The 23,723-nt window shown below is 37.5% G+C and overlaps 1 protein-coding gene across 1 annotated transcript; it reads right to left on the minus strand.

The window, feature by feature from the left end:
- Nucleotides 1-21,071: 21,071 nt before the first annotated feature.
- On the minus strand, nucleotides 21,072-22,384 carry LOC306663947 (SPRY domain-containing protein 4-like). Its single transcript, XM_079144596.1, has 2 exons — nucleotides 22,239-22,384; nucleotides 21,072-22,037 (listed from the first exon to the last, which is right to left on the minus strand). The coding sequence occupies exons 1-2, from the start codon at nucleotides 22,322-22,324 to the stop codon at nucleotides 21,482-21,484; spliced, it is 642 nt and encodes a 213-aa protein (XP_079000722.1). The 5' UTR covers nucleotides 22,325-22,384; the 3' UTR covers nucleotides 21,072-21,481.
- Between the last annotated feature and the right edge of the window lie 1,339 nt (nucleotides 22,385-23,723).

Here is a 23,723-nt window from a genome sequence, read left to right on the forward strand (position 1 = left end):
AATATATCTTAAATTGAGACACCTACAATGCTTCATTTTGTCCAGTTAATGATTCACAATTTTTGTTGAGGATGCGTTTGGAGAAGTGATTATTTTCTTCTCATTCATTAAGGCATATTCTAGTGTTTATAATAAAAATAAAGTATAATTGGCAAAGTAAATACTTAAGAGCATGAAGGAGAGCCTACAAGAATGGGAGAAAGCTTTGCAACTACTATTCTGACAGGAGAGATTAATATCCAGAAAGTATATAGAACTCAATTCACACACACACACGCACACACACAAATTTATAATACAATCCAATCAAGTGGGAAATGATTGAAACAGATATTTTTCAAAAGTAAGGCAAATGGCTAACAAATGTATGAAGAAATTTTCAATATCCTTAGTAATCTGGACAATGCAAATCAAAAGTACAATGAAATTTCATCACACTCCAGTTGAAATGGCAACCGTCAAGAATACAAATAACAATAAACATTGGTAAGGATGTGAGGAAAAAGATACACTCATGCAAAGTTGGGAGACTGGAAGTTAGTACAACCACTTTAGAAAGCAGTATGGACATTTCTCAAAAGACTAATAGTGGACCCATGGTATGACCCAACTCTCCCACTACTTGGTGTTTATTAAAAAAAACAAAAACAAAACCTCAAATCAGTGATACATGCCTATCAATGTACCAATGTTTATAGTAGCACAATTCACAAGAACCAAAGTATGGAACCAGCATAGGTATCACTCAATAGACAATTGGATAAAGAAAATGTGGCATATATACATAATGTGGTTTTACTCAGCTATAAAGAAGAAGGAAATTATGTCATTTGCTGGTAAATTGATGGAACTAGCGAACATCATGCTGAATGAAATAAGCCAGAATCAGAGGTCAAGGGTCAAATATTTTCTGTCATATGTAGGAACTAGGGAGAAATAAGAAATTTTTTTTAAAAGAGGGGGAATCTCATGAAAAAAGAAGGAAGAACAGTTGAGTAGAGGAAGGAGATTGAGGGGGGAGAAAAGGAAAGTAGATAAACATTGGGATTAAATTGACCAAAATATGCTATGTGCATGTATGAATATAGCACATGGAATTTTACTTTTATGTATAACTATAATGAACCAATTAACAAAATTAATAGAAGGATGATCAGTAGAGTAGGGTAAGAGGATTGGGGGAGGGAATAAGGGAAAAGGGGAGATTGAAATGAAGCAAATTATGTTATATGTGTTTATGACTATGTCAAAATGAACTCCACAATTATGTATAACTATAATGCACTAATAAAAATAAATTTAAAAAATAGTGAGTCCCTATGCCTATTAAAATAAGTTAGCTTTTAATAATAATTGAAGCCAACATTTATTGAACAATTAATTTTCAAAAATATCAACAGACACTTTGCTAAGGAATCCATTTCTTTATATGTATTAATTGAATTAAAGATAAAGTAATTAACATATTAAATGAATGAAGCAGATACTCTTATTTTCCCAATTTTCAGAATGAGGACACTGAGAAGCAGAGAACTTTTCAGTTATAGCAGTTCATCAAAATGGAGAGGGTAGAGGCCTGGACACAGCCCAGTTATTCTGACTTCAGATAATTCTTTTCTCTCATTCTCTTACCAGTACTGTGGAGGACCTCCTGTACATATGCCAGATACAAGGAATAAGTAGAATAAAAGGAGCAATGTCTTTCTGTAAGTATGTTTGGAAAAGTGACATACAGACAGGAAAATGGCAGGCAGGGTTATAACTAGTACAGCAAAATTACGTGCATGCGTGTCGGGGGATGAGGGATGAGAAGGTGCAGGCTATGCTTGAGAAGGTAGGCAAAGTTAGCAGGCAAGGTAACAAATGCTTGTCTCTCAGGTACAGATGGGCATTTGTTTCTTTCCTCCCTCCCTTCCTCTCCTTCTTCCTTCCTCCCTCCCTCCCTCCCTCTCACTCTCTGTTTTACTTTCTGGTACTGGAGTTGACACCATCGAGCTATATCCCCAGCCCTTTATATTTTTTATTTTGAAATAGGGTCTCACCAAGTTGTCCATATTGGGCTGAAACTTGTGATCTTTCTGCCACAGACTCCCAACTCCCTGGGATTACAGGCATCCACCACCAAACTTGGCTCAATTTTCAATGATGAGGTTATTTCCTGAAAACCTCATCATAAGTTGAAAATATCTTGAGTCAAAAAAGTATTTAATACACTTAAGCTACCAAACATTATAGCTTAGGAAATAGAACATTATAGAGGATGGTGTTTTACCCTCATGATCGTGTGATTGACTGGGAGCTGTGATGTGCTGTTGCTGCTCAGTATCAGTCCATCCATCCATCCACCCTTCTATCTATCCATCTGTCAATCTATCTTAGTAATTCATCAACTTGAGGTTCATGTTTATGGCTATTTGTAGCATAGTGGATGCTATTGATGGGCACATACTATAAATAGAATATAGACATCTGTTATCTAAATGGAAGCTACTAAAAATAAAAAAGAAAATAAAACAAGGACATTATGCAAGATCCTTATCCTTCCAGTATGAAGGAAAATGCACAACTTGACTCTCCTAGCAAAAGGAAAGATAAGTAAATAAGATTAGTGGGGATGATGAAATTGACTCTACCTACTTTCTGTCACGTGGTCAATGCAGACATTGATCAGGGTTATCTAGTTTCCTAAACAAGTTAATTTGCTTTCTTAAGTGCTAATATCAAACTAGAGGTATAGCAAAGCTAATTTTTCTATCCTCCTCTCACTTTATGAATTGAAAACTGAGCTCTAATCAGTGTGGAGTGGTTATCTAATTATTCGGGCAATGATCTGTTTATAGATGCCTACCCAGAGTTCCTCTGATTCTATGTATCTGAAGCCACACAGTCCAGTACTGAAATTTATGATCAGTTCAGTTCCCAGCAATGAAGGATGTAAACAGCTTAGGGCCTTAGGTCAGTATTATAATACTAGCAAACATTAGTAGTTGTCCAACATTTTCTTCATGTCAGGCCTGTGCTATACACTTACTCCTCACGGCGACTCACAAAGTTGGCACTATTGTGTACATTTTATAGATGTGGAAACTGAAAAAGAGGTAGTGTATATAAGTTGCCAACAGTCACATAGCTATTAAGTCACAGCTTAGGATTCAATCTAGACAGACAAGTTTCAAAATCTAGGCTCTTAACTATTGTACCATATGCCTGTTCTATATTATACTACTTCTACACTAAGTCATTTCATTGGTCTTAACTCTTAACTTTTACCCAATAACTACGGCCTCTCTTAGTTAATACTACAAGTTTTCAACTATTTTATTTTTTAAACATGAGAAATGTACATGTTAAAAAACTTTATAATTTACATATACATTTTAATTGATCCTCATAATATTCATACAGAGTGGTCTCGGTATTTTTATCTCATTCTATACAGATGAGAAACTGACTCAGAGGCACTGTGCTTTGTCCAAGGTTGTAAGAATAGGAACTTGTAAAGCCAAGACATGAGTCTTCTGATTACAAGCACAGGGCTCATTGACACAGTGTACCTTCTCCTTGAAGCCTGGCTTTCTTAGTGCAGATTCTGTAGGACCAGCCACTTCCTTCAGCTAGCTATGCAGGGTCAACTCACTCCTTCATAGTCTGTCTGCCTTCACCTACAGCAAGCCTTGCTAGAATCACCAACTCAGAATTCAATGCAACGTTCACACAAGAAACATGCCTGTATGGCAGCATGGGGACATTTTGTGCCACCTACTGTTCATTCTTGTAATCTGGATCATTCTGTCTTCCTGGTTAATCTGGGCTTGTTCTGGCCTTTCCCATGGTCTATGAGAATCTGATTGACTACTTGAAATGAGTGCTATTGTTACTTAGAAAAGGCTCCAGATTAATAAATACCAGGAAGGAGAAGCCTGTAATAGCATTAAGAGTCTGACACATTGTTACTTGATCTCATATTCTTTTAGCTTTTTCCTGATTATAACCTTCTTCATCATAAGTTTGTTCCTAATAAATTAGATTTGCTTCATTGTCCTTAAAATACAACTCTTTGCAATTAACATTTATTTTAGAGGAAGATATAACTTGATGAACATTATCAGATTTTAAAATGTGATTTATAGAAGTCAATCAACTGATGTGGTTCCTTATGCTTCAGTAAAAACACCCAATTGCTTATGTTGAGAAACCACTTCGGTGACAATGCAAGAGAGAGCAAATGGCTATTAAATGTTGCATAAAAAAGGAGTCAAGAGAAGAATGAACAGAAAGGTGTGGTTTGTCAGCACCTGACTGCATAAGAGTTCAGTTGAGATTCCAACCATCATTTTGAAGACCTCAGCGTGCTATCTTGAGAACATACAGTACCCTGCCATTCGGTGGCTAAGTTTGTGAGTCAGCTTTTTTCACAGCAGATTTAATTTAGTTTAGTGTCTTTCTACAGTGTTCCGGTCAGACCACATAGGAAAAGTTTGGATAATTAATCAACAGCCCAGAAAGAGTCACAAACACTCACAAATGCTGAGAAAAGAGAAAACTAAACAAGAAACAATAATTTCTAGAGTTCATGATAACTATGAATATAGATCAGATGGACTACTCTCTTCACAATTCTTGAAAACGATGACCTGATACCTCAAGTTTTGTAAGAGACTGCAATTCTTTCTTCCACATCATACTCTGGAACTGATGATAAAAGCATCATACTTCCATTATGTCACAATCAGAAAGCAATGTGAAAATAAACCTTGTGGTATAACACTTAGGGTGTGGCAGTTTGGGGTGCAGAAGTCAGACAGGCAAGTCAGGAGACCACCTTGTTTCCAGATATCACAGTTCTTCACATATGCATTCACATTTTGCATAAGTGGAGTCAGTTGTTATTCTTTTGATATTATATTATTATGCTCAATTGTGTAACATGTTGTTTTCATCTTTCAATTTCAAATCCAGTGTTTGGACTGATCTGTTTGTCCTCTAAAGTTGATTTTCTTTTATTTATAAAACTTTTCTTCTATCTTTAGTTCTTATCACAGTTCTATTATCTGCTGATATTCCATGGTTGTTTCATACTTTTCTTTAGCCCTTCTCTGTGCCAATACATATCTGATCTGAAATTCAGTAAGTGTCCCAAAGTGAATTTGTGATGTCTTAAATAAATTTAATTTTTCAGAATTAATTCTATCGTTAAATATTTCCATGTTGTTTTAAACAAGGAAAGTCCCTTGTTTTTAGTTTCCCTTATTGCCAACCAATCTCCCTTCACTCTTCACTCAAAATCTTGTAGGGAAATTGTCCTCTTTTCTGATTGCTGACTTTCTTTGTGTGTTCTAACGCACTTTCTTTGTGCCACTAACCATTACTAGGAAACTTATTTTTCACTTAATGTAGTTCGTAATTCTTCAAAGACTTTGATTTACTTCAATAAATGGAGATTACCATGCAATAATTATTGCGGAATAACCCCCAGAATGTGACTTCACCAACCCCAGTTTTATGCAAACCGGGTATCTGTATGATTCATGCCTTAAACAATCAGTTGCTAAGATACTTTTCTGTCAAACAATCCTGCAGTTCAACAGGGGAGAAATATTCTTGTTTTGCCAAGTTGTTCCAGTTAAAACAGGTGAACCGTGATAAAAATATAAAAGATTATGGTTCTATGAACTCTTAACCCCTAGAGTAATGTGAAAATTTTGATCTGTGCACATTTGCCTTTACTTGGTAAAGGATTTATTACTATTGGTAGATTCTCAGTGCCTTGCCTAGGTGTTGCAACTGGGCAGACTCACATTGTTGAGTCTGAGTAAATTTGAGCTGAATGAATTATAAAGAAGAAAAAATTGCTAGAAATGACCAGAGACATATGTTTTTCATTTAAATTTTGTCCCTAAAATCTCCTTCTTTGTATTCCTAGGAGATGGACATTGGAAACTCTGAATTTGTCTTTTATGTTTCTTGACCTTTCTTTCATACTTTCTAATTTTTTATTATTTTATGATCAGTTCTGGAACATGTAGCAGTTCAGTCTCTCAGCTTGCCAATTTATCTTCAGCATCAAAATGGAAAGAGTTTTAAGAAGGTAATTAGTTTCCTTAGTAATAGCAGGTCTGTGATGATTATTACTGTTCTTATCTGTTTTTCAGGCATCCAAAGAAGACCTTTAGAAGACCACCTCCAATGCCCTTTCTGCCCTTTTAATGTGGTTTGGACAATGTCTTATGATAGAAGGTGAGGAACTTGCTTATAGTCTAGTTTGCCTATGAACATAGCGAGCTTGGCTGAATCACCTAACACATTTGTGCCTCATTCTGCTTCTCTGTATGTAGTCTCCCAGGACCAAGTTAGAGCCTGTCCTGACCTCAGTTCTGCCAATCCCCCTTTCAATTGCTTGATAAGAGAATCAGAGTCCTATTTTAAGTTCATTTTAGTGGCAGTCCTATAACCAATCCAAGTTCAAATTATAAGCTCCAAATGGATCAATGTTCAAGTAGTTGAACTGAACTTCCAAGTGAATTTTGGAGTTTTTGATTCTGCTAAGGTAGGAAAGGGTTCCTATGGTATTAGGATGCTTTTAGTTAAAATAACAAAAAGTGAATTTAACCTTGCTTGTATAATTCACACACTTTAAAAAGTGTCACATAACTTCTGTGGGTAACATCAGTATTAAATTGGCATGCAAGTTCTCTAACTTCTCCACTGACACTAGTCTTTTCTCTGTGTTGATTTCTCCCTCTGGTGTGTTGAAAGAAGGTGGTAGAAATTCAGGCACCTCATTCAAATATGAACGTATCTGAAGGAAGAAAAGTCCATTTCTCCTGTTTTTTGTCCAAGTAGGAATAAGAAACCATTGCCAGAACTACTCCATCTGATTCTCATCAGATCTTTCTAGCTGGGATTGTATCAACTGTCTGTTTCTAAGCCAATAACTGGAAGGAGAATGGATTGTCATAAGCTTAGATTCTGAGCATTTTTGCCACTTAGTTGCTTTTGTGAATTGATGGAGCACTGGGTTTCTCTACTCTGCCAGTTTTAGTGATATAACCTTAGATTTCTGATTTGCTTAGATTAGTCAATATTTACCTTTGGCATTTGGGATTTCCAGAGTTATTTTTAGAAGAAGGAACTATTCAGATAAATCAGGCATAACAAGGAGGAATAGGCAATAGTGTTTACTATGTCACTAGGAAGATGATTATTAAAGACAGGTATCATGGGGCAGAGAGGGTGACTATAGCAAAGGTAGGCACAGAGAAGCAAGTCAACCAATCCACCATAGAAGAGGCTATCAGAGTCTCTAGAGGTGGACACAGGTTTCAAATGTGCTCTGTCACTCTGTAGATAGATGAGTGTGGGGAAATTAACTATTATATCTTGTTCTGATAATCACAATAAGAGGGTGATAGTAATTTCCTCATTTTGGAATTGATGCTACATGATGTAACAAATACAAAATGTTCAAGGGAGCATGGCACATCTGAGACAGTTGCCATTACTATGAAAATAATGTGGACGACTCTCCTGGATCACAGTGATTAGTAGTCGAAGTGTGGAATTGTTGGTAAATGAATAGCTGTGGTTAAATCACAATGCTTAACTTTTATTGAGTGCTTTCCATATCTCAGGGATTCCTTTTTGCTTCTACCAATAAGCAGTTACAGGGTATCTATAATGTACAGGCACTGGAGATACAACTGTAAATACTTGTAATACTTGTAAATACTGTAAATACTTCTATTTTCAAGGAGTTTAAAGTCTGGTGAGAGAAATCTGTTCTCATGATCTCCTCTCAATTACTTCCCAAAGGCCTCACATCAAATAACACTATATTTGGAATTAGCACCTGGTTTCATCAGTATGTGAATGGGGGATGGCTAACAAACATTCAGTCCATAACCCTGGACGATTACTATATTATTGTTTCCTAGTTTGCTTCAGAATCATGGTTCACACAATTTCTACTTTTTTATATTAGTAACAAAAAATGCTACACTGAAATAAGTTTGGGAAACTCTGGATTAAATCAAATCAAATAGATTTTCCACCAAAATTCTTTTCAGAGCCTTAAACTTGCCCATGTGTATTGTGAATCACCTATAGAGCGAGCAAATGTAAATTAATAACATTTTTTCATTCCATACTTATTAATATATCCCAAAAGAGTATTCCATAGAAAATAAATGCAAAGAAAACTTTATGTATAGATAGGTAAATGAATTTTTATATATATGAATTTTTATGTATATTCTGAGTACCTAGAAAAATGTTATGTGCCATACATGCCATTAATATCAACAAATAGCATGATATCATGAATAAAAAAGCCATCAACAGGTGTTTTTCTTTGCTATTTAATCAGTGGAAAATAGGAAATATGGAATGTCAGAATGGAGAATATAAATTTTTATTTTGATCTCTATCCCTGTTTCTCTCCCTTCATTGTATGTAAATGTGTGTATGTAACAAAAAATTCACTTTTTAAAGTGGAGTTGGGAAAATGGAACCTCCGCCTCCTTCCCAAGGTAAGCACTGAGAACCTCCAAGGAACTGCTAGGCACCGCAGGGCCTGGCTTGAATTCAAAGAACTGATGCCTCATGTTAACAGCAGAGGAATTAGGCTGCTATGGTTTGATATTAGATATCCCCCAGAAGCTCATGCGTGGGACAATGCAAGGAAGTTTAGGGATGAAATAATTGGGTTATGAGAGCTTTACCTAATCAGTGCATTAATCATCTGATAGGAATTAACTGGGTGATAACTGTAGGCAGGTAGGGTGTGACTGGAGGAGGTGGGTCATTGGGGGCATGCCCTTTGGGTATATATTTTGTGAGTTGAGCTTAGGCTCACTCTCTCTACTTTCTGGTGGCCATGTTCTGAGCTACTTTCTTCTGCCAGACCCTTCTACCATGATATTGACGCTCACCTCAGGCCCAGAACAAAGAAGTAGGTCATTGGTAGACTGAGCTCTCTGAAATCGTGAGCCCCCAAGTAAACTACTTTTCCTCTGAAATTGTTCTTGTCAGGTATTTTGGTCATGACATTAAAACATGCTTATTAAAATAGGCTCGAAATAGCTGAAGTGGGCTGGGGAGGTAGCTCAGTTGGTAGAGTGCTTGCCTTGCAATCACAAGACCCTGGGTTCAATCCCCAGCACCAAAAAAAAAAAAAAAAAAAAAAAAAATGCTGAAGTGATTTCTCAGAGTTTACTGATTTATTAGGGCCTGAATTAGGACTAGAATCAAGATGTCCTAATTTATTTTGGTGCACATTTCCCCATGCAATGGGTTTTCATTTTTAAGTCTTCAAATTATTTTTTGAAATGAAACATGCAAAAATTTAACATGTGAAAAAAAAGAGCAAAATCCAGCTCCTCTAGTAGCAGGAGGAGTCAATGGATGTCAGAAGAGAGGCCTGGGGGACCAGTGGCCTTGTGTGTCACCTGCCAATCCCCCTCACTGGTCCTTGGTGGATCTGTGAAACACAGTTGAAGAAGTATACATTAATGTGGCAGAAATACCCTCCGACTGTCAAACAGGGAGCACTTAATTAATACAGAAGAGAGGGAATATCCTGAGACCCATGAGTCTTACCCCTTAAGACAGCTCATGGCTCATAGCCAAAGAGTAAATTCATTTCTTTTCATTTACTAAAGAGTTGTGCTTTGTGAAAGATCAAGATGGCAAAGTTTATTTTTTAATTTAAAGGACGAGGCTGAAGAATTCCTCTAAGCCTTACCAAATGAGCTGGCACCAGTTACCCACATCAGAAACAGAAAGAATCCAGGCCCTGGGCCTCGGGGCACAGCCTCCAGAACTTGGTCTCTGGGGCAGTGATTCAGTTTGGTGGATTAGCCCTTTCCTGTGATCTCAAGCAATGATGACTGGTCTGGAGAAAGCAGCAGCACTGCTCAAAGCAAAGCTTCTCACATGGGGGTTCAGTTGAATGAGGAAGAGATGTGAATACTCTTCAGTGATAGCAAACTCATGCCTGTGCCTTATCATGTACTGTGGAACTATTCACACAAAATTAAAAATGAGTAACGTGATGTTCTTTGGGTTTTTTGTCTTTTTGTTCTTCCTACTTGGACAGAGAACATGAACTTAGAAATCTAATGACTCTGTGTCAATAAAGTGAGATGAGAGGTAATTCAAAGCAAGAAAATTTCCCTACAAACTCAGTTCTGGGATTGGCAATGGAACTCCCAACTCCTGCTGAAGGGTGGAGCCTGCTCTGGGGTGGTAGAGCTTTCCTGGCTGTTTTCAAAAATCTTTCCTCCTCCACAAGAGTCAAGGAACCTTATTCCTTGGTTTCTTCATCTTAGAGCACCAAGCAGTAAACATTAAGCATTGGCTAGTAGAAGCTATATTCAGAAAGATATATACAATAAAGAGAAAAGATACTTTTTCTTGTCCCATATATATATAGGCTAAGAATAACTAAATAGTTCTATTTCCTGTTAGAGTCTCTGTTGTGTCTTTACTTTTACTTTCATTAAGGAACTAATTTTTAATCAGCAGATCTGCATTAGAAATTGTTCTACCTCTCATTTAATGTTCTACATAGTGCTGCTATAGAATTTGGAGATTATTTTTGATAGCATACCCAAAAAGGGTCCTTATAAGACTCTAATCTCCATGTTTCCAACGGTTCAGAAGTTGTGGACAAGTAGATATGGTGTTCATTGTTTAATTGGTTAGTTGTATATCAGGCACATACTCTGAAAAATATATTAGGCACATACCATGTATCAGAATTTGCATTGTGTATGGGGAAGAGCAATGAATAAGAGAGGTACATACTGGTTTTCAATGAGTTTTAAGTCTACCTATAACCTATATGCTATTAATTCACACTTATTAAGTATATAAATTTTAACCCTTTTAATATTTTGAAGCAAGAATATTTTGTTCCATAAGTACTTGAAACCTTCAAGATACAAGGCATGCCTCCGGAATTGCTTGCAATGGATACATCAGAAGTTGACCAGTAATGTCCTTAAAGGTGATCAATTACAGCAAGAGACTCTGCCACTTGAAGTGAGGGTGATGAGGATAAAGAACACCACCAGATAATCAGAAATTCATTTGTTTTTGTTTTTGTTTTTTTGTCATTTTATCTTGTTTATTTTTAGTATATCTTGATACATGTTACATTATAATTTTCTATTTTGCTTATTTGCTTAATGGTTGAGTGTGAACATTTTGTTATGTGTTATAGCTTTTGTCATTTCAATCTTAATGGCCTCACAACATTTTCGATTGACTAGCATATTAATATCATTTTTAACTTTATGATGTTGTAGTGGATACAGTTTGCTTTGTATTCATTACACAGGATTTAGTTATGGTATGGAACTTTTCTCTTACATTTAAACATTTTTATGTTTTTTTATAAGAGAATTTTATGTATTTTCTATCTGTCTTCCTCTCTTTTACGGTACCTCATAAGTGAAACTTCTTTACTCGTAGTTCATAGGACAGGTACAGAAGTATCATGTGACTCCATAGCCTTCCCATGCAAATCCAGAGATAAGTCAATGATGTATTGTGTAACCTGGTGCAAAAAGATGTATAGACTAATCAGACTTTTTGTGTGACCCCAAGTTGGAAATATGAGAGAAGTGGGAGACATGTAAAAGGTCACACACACCGAATCCATGATGTGAGGTTGAAGTTATAAGTTGAAGTCACATTGTAGTCAGAAGAATGTATAAAGTTTTAAAAGATAAATATATAAGAAAATATATGAGGAGGGGAAAAAATCCAAGAAATTGGTGATGGGACAGAAAATAGCAAGTAAGGATATCAGGGACATCTCATTACAGGGTAGTCATAAAATCTGGGAACAAAGAATGCTTCAATCATGTATTACAGTGCAGTACTAGTATGTGTTTTACTATGTTTATAGACTTGATGTTCAGCCCAAACTCTGTCTGTCCTGTGGGTCCTGCCCTAGTTTGACTTTTACTGCATTCCAGAGCATTTTTATTTATATGATATACCACCTTATAATCCCCAATATTTCTTGGGATAACTAAATTAAGTATTCTTTTCCTTGCAGCTACAAAATGCCAACTGTTACCAATTCCTTGAGAGGGAAGCACATGTCCTAACCAATACGGATTTATATGCTTTGGGTCGGGGGTTGTTCTTACCTTTCTGTTCTCTGTGTTTCTGGAATTTCTAAAAGCTTAACTTAAAAAATGCTATGCATTAATCACCATAGTTGTTTATGTAAACATTTCTGCCGCATTACAAACTACAATGTTTAGTTTAAACCATCAATTTGTATTTGTAGCACGGAAAACAAACTATTCAGTTTACTTTTGTCAAATCTAATAATAACTCCAATACCATGTTTGCCAAAACCTCCATTAAAGACATATGCCTTGACGCATTGATTCCAATAATAGGGAAAAACAACCATTCCCAGCAGCTGGAAATTTGATGTTGCTTTTGAAGAGAGAGAGACAGGAAAAGAAAAATAAAAAGGATCCCACCAAAATATTTATATAGCCTGGGAACTCTAGGAGGCCCTAAGTAGCAGGCAGGATCCTATAACTCCAGGAACATGGAAAATGGGCATTCTTGAGGAATTCTAAGTTGATTAATAGTGAGAATATGGTAAAGGTGAATGAAACAAGTAACAGAATAAAAGTCATTTTTATTAATAAATTTGGGAGCAGGAGCATTTAGAAAATAAAACAAATCTCAGAATAAGAATAGTATACATACAACCCAAAATAGTATAATATAACCCAAACTTTATACTCAGATCCTCTATAGCCTACGCAAGAGGTTAGTTAATTGATGGTGTTATTCTCATTTGTTAGGATACACCATACATTAATTCCTTAAAAGAACAACGTTTTTCTAACCTTTTGATCTGAGGTGAATTTATTTTGAGGTCCTTATAGAGAAAGTATGGAATAAAATTGTGAATCTCAACCTTTAGATTGGACACCAAATCTATAAATTTGGTCAAACACAAACTTATGCACTGATGGTAAATTTTAAGGTAAATATTCTTATGGATTCTATAGCTAGTGGGTTTTTTTTTTTTTTTTTTTTTTTTAATTAAGTTGGTCTTTGGTGGCAAACAGTTTGATGATAGTTTTGTGTAGGGACCGTTCCTCAAGCTTATTTGACAGCAGTCGCTGACACCGTAGTTTAAATAAACCTAACCGTCTGGATGGAGAAACTGAGGAAATGATAAAGACTCGCCATGGATTGTAGGCCTTTGCAGTTGCTGAGGCTGAGCTACGAACTGAGGGGAAGCCTTGCTCAGCAGGCATCCCAGCAAGCTGTGGTGTGAGTTTGCACGTGCTGCCTCGCCCCATGCTGTGTGCTGGAGCTTGCCATTCCGTTCCCCCAGTCTTTGTCTCAGACTTGTTGCTGGACAGAATCACTTAGGGATACTTGATTTGTTTACATTAGTACGACATATAGCTTACCTAATAGGTTGGTTCTGTTATGTTTTAACAAGCATCTTAACCTAATTGGATAATGTGCCTATATATGTCTTATATAATCATAAGTAAAATTAGATCTGTGCCTTCCGAGCCTGGTCTCTGATGCCTGTGTTTATTGGGGGACAGAGTCTTCATCACCCTCAGTGGGACTTGCGTTCCAAATAACCACAGTTATGTAAAACCAAGTCCTTGGAATGGCAGAGTGCACATCGTGGGATCACTTCAAGTAAATGCCCATCATGCTGTTTCTTTGTGTACAAAATAAAACTTCTTCCTTTCTAATATCAATGGGTATGAACAAAAGGCTCTGTGGAAATAATTTTTTCAAAAGACTATAGACTTTAACTGAGAGATCAATAAGATTTGTTGGATATACATAATAAATGAGTGTGAGATTGAGGATTCCAAGAAGCTAATTTAATTACCTTAAAAATTTGAATACATTTTTAATTAATACAAAAACATAAAAATTGTATATATTAATGGGATAATGTGACTCAATACATGTATGCATTGTGTGATGTTTTAATATGACTTTCATTTCTTTCGGATGAAAACTTTTTCCTTTCTTCAAGCTCTCTGAAATGTACAGTACATTTTTCATTGCCTATATTTACCCTACCATACAGAAACACACAGGACTTCTTTGCTCCTATTTAGCTGTAACTTAGTACACATCAGTCAGTCACCCTTTCTTCATCCCTCCCTCTCCACTATTCTCCCTGACTTCTGGTAATCACCATTCTACAATCAACTTCTATGAGATCAACTCTTTTAGATTCCTCTTACAGATGAGATCAAGTAGTACTTGTCTTGTGGTGCCTGGCATATTTTACTTAACAAAATGTTCTTCCCTTCCACCCATGTTGTTGCAAATAACAGGATTTCATTCTTTTTTTCCTTTATTGCCAAATGATCTATCACTAGATATATACAATGTTTTCTTTATCCATTCATCCATTCTGCTGACAAACACCCAAGTTGATTCTGTTTCTTGCCTATAATGAGTAATGTTGCAATAAACATGCAAGTGTAGATGTCTCTACAACATATTTATTTTATATCCTTTGTACACACATCCAGGAATAGGATTGCTTGATCATATGGTAGTTATATTTTTAATTTTTTTGTGTAATTTTCATACTGTTCCAAAATGACTGTACTAATTCACATTCACTTCCCACCAATGTGCAATATGTCTTCTCTCTTTTTCCTTTGCTTCCTGTCAAAGCTTTGAGTCATTGAAACTAGTTTAAGTCATGTGCTAGTCATATAAAAAAATAACAAAAACTGGACGTACCCATCTTCTCCTCTAAAACCTGTTCATATTCCCAACTTCCCTCTCTCAAGCCAAGAATCTCATCTTTTTTCTCCCTCTTTCTAATTACATATATTTCTCTCAATACTAGGGGCCTTCTTCTGCCATGTTTGTCCATAATTTTTGAAAGAATTTCTTAATTCTATTTCTTTGTCACTCTATTAGTTATGAATCTAGTATTTCTCAACTCAACTATTTTAATAGCCTTCTCTATAATCTCCAGGTTTCTAATTGAGTTTTCATATAGTTCTAGAGTGATCTTTTAAAAATGCAAATATATTTTTTCCCTCTGCTTAAAAACCTTTAACAACTCCCTCAAGTCCTACACACAAAGAATAGAAGATATTGCTCTAGGTGATCCAGACATTGCCCATACTCTTGGGTATATTTTAACTTTATTATACAAGCTTCTGTGTTCTTTTCTACTGAATCATCTTCAGCTGTTTTGAAATGTCATGTTGCTGTTTGCCTCTTTGCTTTTTCATTTATCTCTAACAACCTGAGATACTTTTCTAGTACAACACAATTTTGCCCAACACCACCATATCTTTCAGAACTAAGCTCAAGTAATTTTCTCTAAACCTTACATGTTGGGTTGGTTTTCCTGCCTTGGGCTTTGGGAGAAGGACCTGAATACAGGGTGAAGAACATTCTAGTGCAGGAAGTGAAGAGGGTCAATTGCTGTGTTAGCTTCCTGTCACTGTAACAAAATATCTGAGATAATCATACAGAGAAAAGATTTATTTTCGTTCATAGTGTTGGAGGCTCCAGTCCATAAACAGTTGACCTTATGGTTTTGCGACTCTGATGAGGCACTATGTCATGATGGGAGCTTGTGGAAGAGCAAAAGTTCTCATCTCAGGGTCACGAAGCAAGAGAGAAAAGAAGGACCAGGGTCCTTCAGTGCCCTTCAGGGGCACACCCTCAATGGCTTAGTGATGTTCTACTGGTCTCCATATCTTCAAGGTGTGTGAAACTACTCTGGAGACCAAGCCTTGAATGATGGGCATTGGAAGACACTCGATCAAAATTACATTGAGTGCCTGTGGTTCTAGAGCACACTTCTCAGGCTTCTTCAGTGGCTGTGTGGTGTAGACACTGAGTTGAGAGATAGGCTGTATGACAGGGTTGGGATGAGCTTTTCATAGCAGAAAGGAGCTGCTTCCTGACATCTCTGCGTGTCTCAGTAGTGACCAAGAGTTACCAACAATCCCCTCAAAGAGCACACTTCTGGGGTAAACTGACACAGCTGGAGATTGTTCAGTATCTCCACCTGTACCAGCCTGGCATTCACCATGTTAGTGGCACATCAAGCAGGAGAGCTCCAATGGCCCTGCAGTGTTCCAGCCACGTAGGAACACCCACTGGGCATCCACTGAGGCGACGCCTGTGGTGCAGGCAGACCTCAGGTGGCATTTCTGTAACTTGATCTCCTGCTTAATACAGAAGCAGATCACTCACCAGTCATTGGGTTCAAGGGTGGAAAAAAATCACAAGTATGCTTCACACAATCTTTATCTGTGACTTTTAACAGCAGTCTCTTCTTCCCCCATCAGCATAAAGGGAACTGGGAAAACTAAAATAAGAGTATGTGCAGATAGTTGAAGTAAAAGACAGTGCCTAGCCCAGCGGACCATTTCTACCCCATGTTTCTATGTTTTACAAAGGCAGTTACAGTTGGCTCTCTATATCTACATTCAGAGTCAATCAACTGCAGATCAAAAATATGGGGAAAAAAACATTTAGCATATGCAGATTTTCCTTGACCTGGTTCCCTAAGCAATGCAGTGTAACAATTATTTGCATAGCATTTTCATTTTACTAGGTATTATAAGTAATCTAGAGATGATTTAAGTAAATTCAAGGATGTATGTTTATACAAAAGTTATGCCATTTTTATAAGGCACTTGAGCATTTGCTGACTTTGTTATTCCCCTGGGGTTCCTGGAACCAATGCCTTGTGAAGACCACAATCAATTGCATTTTAAAATCTCACTTTCTCCCTAACCCATACCTTGGTTTGAATTCTCATCTGGATTTTTTAGTTCATTTGTTGAGGAATTAGAGATCCTACTACCAAAATGTTTTCCAGTTTCATTTCATTTTAGAAGTCATGAAAATGGATTCCTAGAATATTGGCTTTTTGCATATGAGGTATTATCTAATGTATTTTGCATTATAAAATTTATTTGAACAATTTTTTGAATAAAACAAAAACAAAGTGCATGTGGGATGAGGTGATTGCATAGTCCAAATGGGGAATGACTTGGTAAGAGTCAGGGCAAGACTGGGAATGAGATCTGTATGGTCTGAAAGCTTAGAGCTGAGTCAGAACTGGAGGAAATTACTCATGCTCCCAGGGAGCAATTTTGTTAGGTAAAGATGGATTGAGTAGCTAGGAGTTGATTCTAGCACTGCCTATTGATTACGAGAAAAAGGGGTGTCATGCTGGGTACTAGTGGGTACTGAAATATCCCTGAAGCGTGACACCAGAAAGAAGGGGAACTGCATACTTATCTAATCAAGATGTATACATCATTTTAGGGAAATACGTATAAATTATTGGATTTGATTAATCATTAACTTAAATTGGACATTTTATCTCTTTTCTGCTAAATGATGGGGCTTGAGAGGCAGATATTAAAGAAAAATTAAGAAATTAAATTCCCTATGTATACTTGCATTGCAAAATGACTTAAATTTCACAACTTTGGTACATATCCGGTAAAAAAAAAATGTTGAAAAACATGGTAGTTATAGGAGATATTTCCCAGAGTATATGCTTCAAAGTTCAGTTTATGAACTTTGAAATCTATGCCACAGAGAAGCTTCTGGTAAGGACTTTTTCTTCCCAGGTCTTTGTACTGATTGTTCCTTCCTTTTGTTGTGTGCTGTTTCTTTGCAAAGTTTGTTATTAGATTTTGCTTCTTCGATGAAGATATCAGAGATCCTAAGTCATTTCTGGAAACTAACATTTACCTTTGTTCTTTGGCTTTCCATCCTATTGGTCTTTGGCAGAAGTCTCTGGTTGCCTAGTGTAAGAATACAATTGTAATTATCTCATTAATACTTGGTCCTGGCCTCCCTGCTAATCAGGTTAGTACTGCTGAGAATTCAAAGGAGGAGAACAGGAATCTACTAAAATGGAATAAATTGATTCTCAGACTTCAGTTCCAGGAGGCTGCCTAAGGATTAAAATTTGCCTGCTGGTGAAGTGAGGTCATGTTAAATGTAGATTTATGTGTGGAGTATAGCTCCATGAACTTAAGTGGTCTAGACTCCAGGCTTCTGGAAGTTAGAGCCCATGCTCTTAGCCCTTCCTTCTGCTTCTTGTCTGTAATAGGCTCTTAGTTTTGTTTATTGTGTCAAATCAAGCAAATTCTGAAATAAGTTTCTTTTCCCCTCTCTATCCTCTCTGAATTTGCTTGCTGGTCTTCAAAATGCATCAGATTGTTATGTGAACTAACATTGTGCCTAAATGGCTGTTGAAACTCTGGAGGTAAATTCCTTATCTACTATCTGCCAATCAGAGGATCTTATTAATTAATTAAAGCCATTGGTCACAATATAATAGACTTACTTGCTGAATGCTGAAGTGTAGTATTTGATACACATAAATAACTCCAGGTTCTTTATGTGACTAAATAGATAAAACTGATTCAGGGAATAAAGGAGAGATAATAACTGCAGTTTCTGAATCAAAACCATTATTTCTGGTCAACATGACTTGTAAATATACTTGAGAACAACTGTGACTCTTGCAATAACTATATAAATGAAGGTCAGCTCAAAAGGGAGTCTGATAATTCTTTTCTATCATGTATAACATATTAAACAGATGGCATTGTATAGATACTCATGTTAATGATAAGGTCTCTAAAGATAGTACAGCAAATATTGACTGAGCATCATCTTCATGCACTGTTGAATGCAGATTATGTCTCTCTAATGAAGACGGAAGTTCTCATGAATGGATGTGCACCTATTTCGTTGCTTACGTTCTTTCTGGAATTTACACACACAAAGATTACAGATTCTAGAAATAGCAATCAAGAAAATAGCCTGTAGAATTCTTGTCTAGCAACCCTAAGTTTTCAATCAGAGTTGAATCAGAACAATATCTAGCCATAGCTCTCAACATCATTCATGATAAATAGATAGCAGTACCTATCTGGAAACTCTGATGCAGTACTTTCAATGTGGTGAGATCATTGGAACTTTGCTAGTTTTGATATTATCATATCCACAATTTATAAAATTAAAGAGGTGTTACTTATTTGTAGCAAATGTCATAACATAACCCAATTATCATTTTTCTATCTAATTAAAGAATATGTTCTGAGTCTGATAATTATTTGTTTACTATCTTGAAGCAAGCAATGTGAAGAATCATATTTTCTGTGCATTCTTGATTGTCAGAGCATCCCTAATAATTTGCTGTGGTTACAGAGGATATGGTCATTTGGTAAAGTAGCAGGCTTTGGAGATGAATTTCTCCGAAATAACTCTGAACCATCATTTATTTTTCTGAAGATAAAGTAGACCCCACCACAAACAAAATGTGCAATTTCTGGTTTTCCATTGAATCTGGAAATGTCAGCGCTAATGGAGAGCAGTTAGGAATGACAAAGAATACATTGAAATGGATATAAAACAGATGCAGCAGGCTGCTTCTTGTTGTTATTTCAATCATAAGCAAATGGCATACACTCAAAGCCATCTGATCAGTAAGTTCCTTGATAAAAGAGGACATCGGTGTTGACTCAGGGCTGTACATTGTTTGAAGAAACAGTCAACCATTTCCCTCCTCCATCACAATATCATTTCATCATAGTCCTTTTTAGACCAACTAAGGACTGAGGAAACTATTCTCTGATACAATGAAGAGGAAAGAACATTGAATTCCTGGTAAGAATGTTCCTAAGCCAAAGCAATAATTTCTAGGGAACTCAGTAGTAGTTTCTGATTTTTATAGTGATATTGTCTCTTGGGAATTTTAAGACCTAACATCTAAACAATAGATATTTTTAAATTTTATTTTTTCCCCAAGACAGGGTCTTACTGTATTGCCTAGTTTGTCTTTGAACTCCTTGCTCAGCCTCCCGTGTAGTTGGGTTCTGGAAATGTGCCATGGTACCTGGCTTATATTTATTTTAAATTAACAAATGAGTAAGAAAGAAGGTGGTCCCCTGTCTTTTTTGATGCCATACTTTCTTGGCCTTTTCCTAGTTGTCTCATTAACCCTTCTTAGATTTTCCAGATTTCCCTCCCCTTATTCTCTCCGATTCCTTTGGTCATCACTCAATTTCTCTCTTTTGTCCTTTTTATACTCTATGTTCTCTCTATAGACAATCTCAATGATTTCTATCACAATAAACATCCTAAATAATTTGAAAACCTGTGTCTGATTCCAACATTTTCTTGTGGTCCATACCTACAAAATATAACAACAATGGCAATATTCATTGTGCAGTTACTGTATGTTAGGTACGGGATTAACAAATTAACCTGCATGATCCCTTTTAACTCTTACAGCAACCACCATGAGTTGTAACTAGATGTTCAACCCTTACAGCATCTACTATGAGGTAGATGTTATTGTCATCTCCATCTTACACAAGAAACTTTTTTTTTTTTTGTACTCAAATAAACTTTAATTATACAAATTACTTTTGCTAAACTTAGTCATTCTCTTTTCCCCTAGGGACACTCCAGCTTTATCGCCATCATAGAAGGTAAAGTAAGATAGAACCACAGGGTCAGATAGAGTCCAAACAATACACATTTCACTTACATATTCACATACTTCACTTCCTCAACCTCAAATACTGTTTTAGGGTAAGTGTATTATGGTGCTAAGGGGAATGAGTGTTTGAGTCTCAACAGACCCCCCAAATGGACTATGCGAAACCTCAGACCTCCTTCCTTCCTCTGGAAGTTTCAACTGTGGCAGAAATGACGGCAGAACTTAAGAAGAATAATGTTTCTGACACAAATCCCCTAGATTTCCCCCTCGTTCTTTTTCCTTTGTCACAATTATAACTGGCACAATGATGATGGATTAGTGGGTGCAGGAGGTATACAGATGAAGGTACATGGACTCAGGGTAAGGATAGCTGCCATCTGTATGGGGCTGAGGGTCTTTGGCTCTGAGGTACTTGGTGATTCTGTTTTCACTCTGATCCACTGGGTCAATAAACACTGAGGGGCCAGACCAGACTCTGTAGGTGCTGCAGAGAAAGGACCAAATCACTGACTTCGCCACTCCTCCAGCCAGAGGTAGAAAAGATTTACTCTGGAGAGATTTGGTAGAAACCTCAAAACAAACAGGTAACATATAGATAAAGGGAGAGAGAGGTATCACAGTGAATAAACTCAACTAGGCTAAAAGACAAGACCCTAGGACTGAACAGTCTTGAGGCAAAGGAGGCAGAGGGAATAAAGGAATCAAGTATAGGAAACTATACCTGTGGAGCCCAGGATACTGGCAATAGTTTGAAGGGGAAGCTTGGCTGTATGCCTAACTTCACAAGGTAGGAGATAGAAAATGACTAAGATATTGCACAGAGGACCCAACAACAAGTTGTGGGAGAGAGAGATTGTTTGGGGCAAAGTAAAACAGTTTCATATGCTTTCAATTGGAAGCTGGCCAAAAGCATGATTAGGGGCTGTAATAAGGGACATACTAGAGATGCTCTGGCACCTCAAGCCCAGAGTGGGTCAGCAGCTCTCCATCCCAAAGAGCAAAAGCAGGCACCACGGGACCCTGGAAATTTGTCTGTAGTGTGTGGACCACAGAGACCTGGCTCACATCCACCAGGCTCAGCTTCTTGGCCTCATGCTCCAGCAGTCCCACCTTCTCCGGTTGCCTAATACCCTCAGTTGGGGCTTTCTCATCGGCCAACATGGTGTGCCACTTGTGCTGGGCATAGGAAAACACCCAGGAACGATCATCAATACCGATGCAGGTATCCCGGGACATGTCCACATCTGCCACTCCTATCCGGAATTGCTGGGAGCGCTTCACTGTCACCTCCCAGTAGTGTCTGCCACTGGTGACCGCTGTGTCTGCCAGCACCACTGCCCACTCACGGAAGCGCTCCACATTTAGGGCCACCTTGGTGGGTTCCAATCCTACCAAGCCATATTTGACACATGTGTCACCTCTGAAGAGTGCCAGACTGCTGTGGGCAGTTTTTTCTTCCAGTTTGAAACTGATGCCTGCGGGCAGAGCAAAAAGACTGCATGATGACAGTGGCTAGAACCTTTGGGCTGGTGCTGTGTTCTCAAGCAGGCAGTCAGGAGATCACAAGGAAGCAGGGAAAAGTCAAAAGGCAAGCTGGAAGCCGGACGCAGTTAAACACGCCTGTAATTCCTGCTACTCAGGAGGCTGTGGCAGGAGCAGTGCAAGTTCTGAGCCAGCCTGGGCAACTCAGCAAGACTCTCTCCGGGCTTCCCCGGCAGCAACCGCATATCGTTTGGCTCCCCAGCGGCAAAAGCGCCAAGAACGTGCAAAGGGCAGCGCCATCTTACGCCACGGAAACACAGGGTAGGTTCCCTTGCTGGAGACCCCGCCATCTGCCGACCAGTTCCCCAAGAAACTTAACTTCTATGAGTTCTTGCTGCAACAAGGAGTTTACTCAGATGCACATGTATGTTTTGATTTTGCTTTTCTCCATGAATTTTCTCTAATGGCACAGTTGGTTGCATTCAGAGCCTGTGCAGCCATTTTGGCACAGGTGCAAAGCGAAAGTATAAGGAGATTAATATTATTGGGTAAAGTGTTCAGTGGGGAACTGGAGTTGGTGGCTCTACACTCCCTTTTCCCATCTTTTCAATGAACAGTTCTTTACAACTTCCACGGATCATTCTACCCAACTTCTCCAAGGGTCCGGATATGATTAAGCTTCAGTTCCCCGCTTTGTAGCCAGTCCCATAAGTTTTTTGATTGGCTGTCTCTCCTCCACTTCTTTTCCATGAAGTTCTCTAAATAAACCAATTAAACATAAGCCCTTATCATGAGCTCTGGATTTGGATGGGGACCCAGGCTGGGACAGACATGTTGACTCTGAAGATGCAATGATGACTAAAGATAAAGATGAAACAGTTAATGCAATAAAGAAGGTGCTAATTATGATTAAACAACAACAATAGTAAACTGTTTCTGATTACTCATCACTCAGGAATGAGTGATCACAGGAGAATAATTAAGCAAATGTTTTATATTTTCAATGTACAATAAAGGAGGCACTGCCTACAAATACAAGACAAATTTAATAAGAGAAGTAGAGATTTCAAAGCATTGATTGATCACAAGTTTGAGGATTTTAGTGCTAGAAAAATTCATCAACTGTAATCTAATAAACTGGGAGAAAGTTTTAAGGTACATACAGCTCCTCTGAGAAATTATTCTTTGAAGAACACACAGAATAAGAACAAAAGGACACAATATCTCACTAAGACTTCCAATGTGTGTGGGTACTCTTCACAGCATTGCCAGCATTGAGCTTCCAGGATCTATTCATTTGAGCACTAAGGAGAAAGTCTTCAGTAGGGATTGAAAGACTCATTTGGAAAACACTTTATTGGTTAAGACCGTTGCCAAGAGATTTCTCAGTTTTACTTGTGAGTGGGTGATTGTGGGTCAGTCCCAATTTTCCCAGCACACAGAGGACATATCTAAATATAGGGCACCCAAAATGATTGAATTAATGCAGAGGCTTGTTTCAATGGAAAGGATCAGGTATTTCTAGTCTACCCTTTCATCTGAAGACTCTAACATGATGAACCAGACCACATTCCTGATAGAGGTTTTGTGTAAGGAGATAAATCAAGTTGAGAGTAAACTCTTTTTTTCCCTCGAGTCTGCTCTGTTCATGAAATATCTGAATCTCAGATTTCTGGTTGATCATGATTCCCAAGCAGTG

Source organism: Sciurus vulgaris (genome assembly GCF_902686455.1).
Source record: "Sciurus vulgaris genome assembly, chromosome: 6".
Classification (NCBI taxonomy): domain Eukaryota; kingdom Metazoa; phylum Chordata; class Mammalia; order Rodentia; family Sciuridae; genus Sciurus; species Sciurus vulgaris.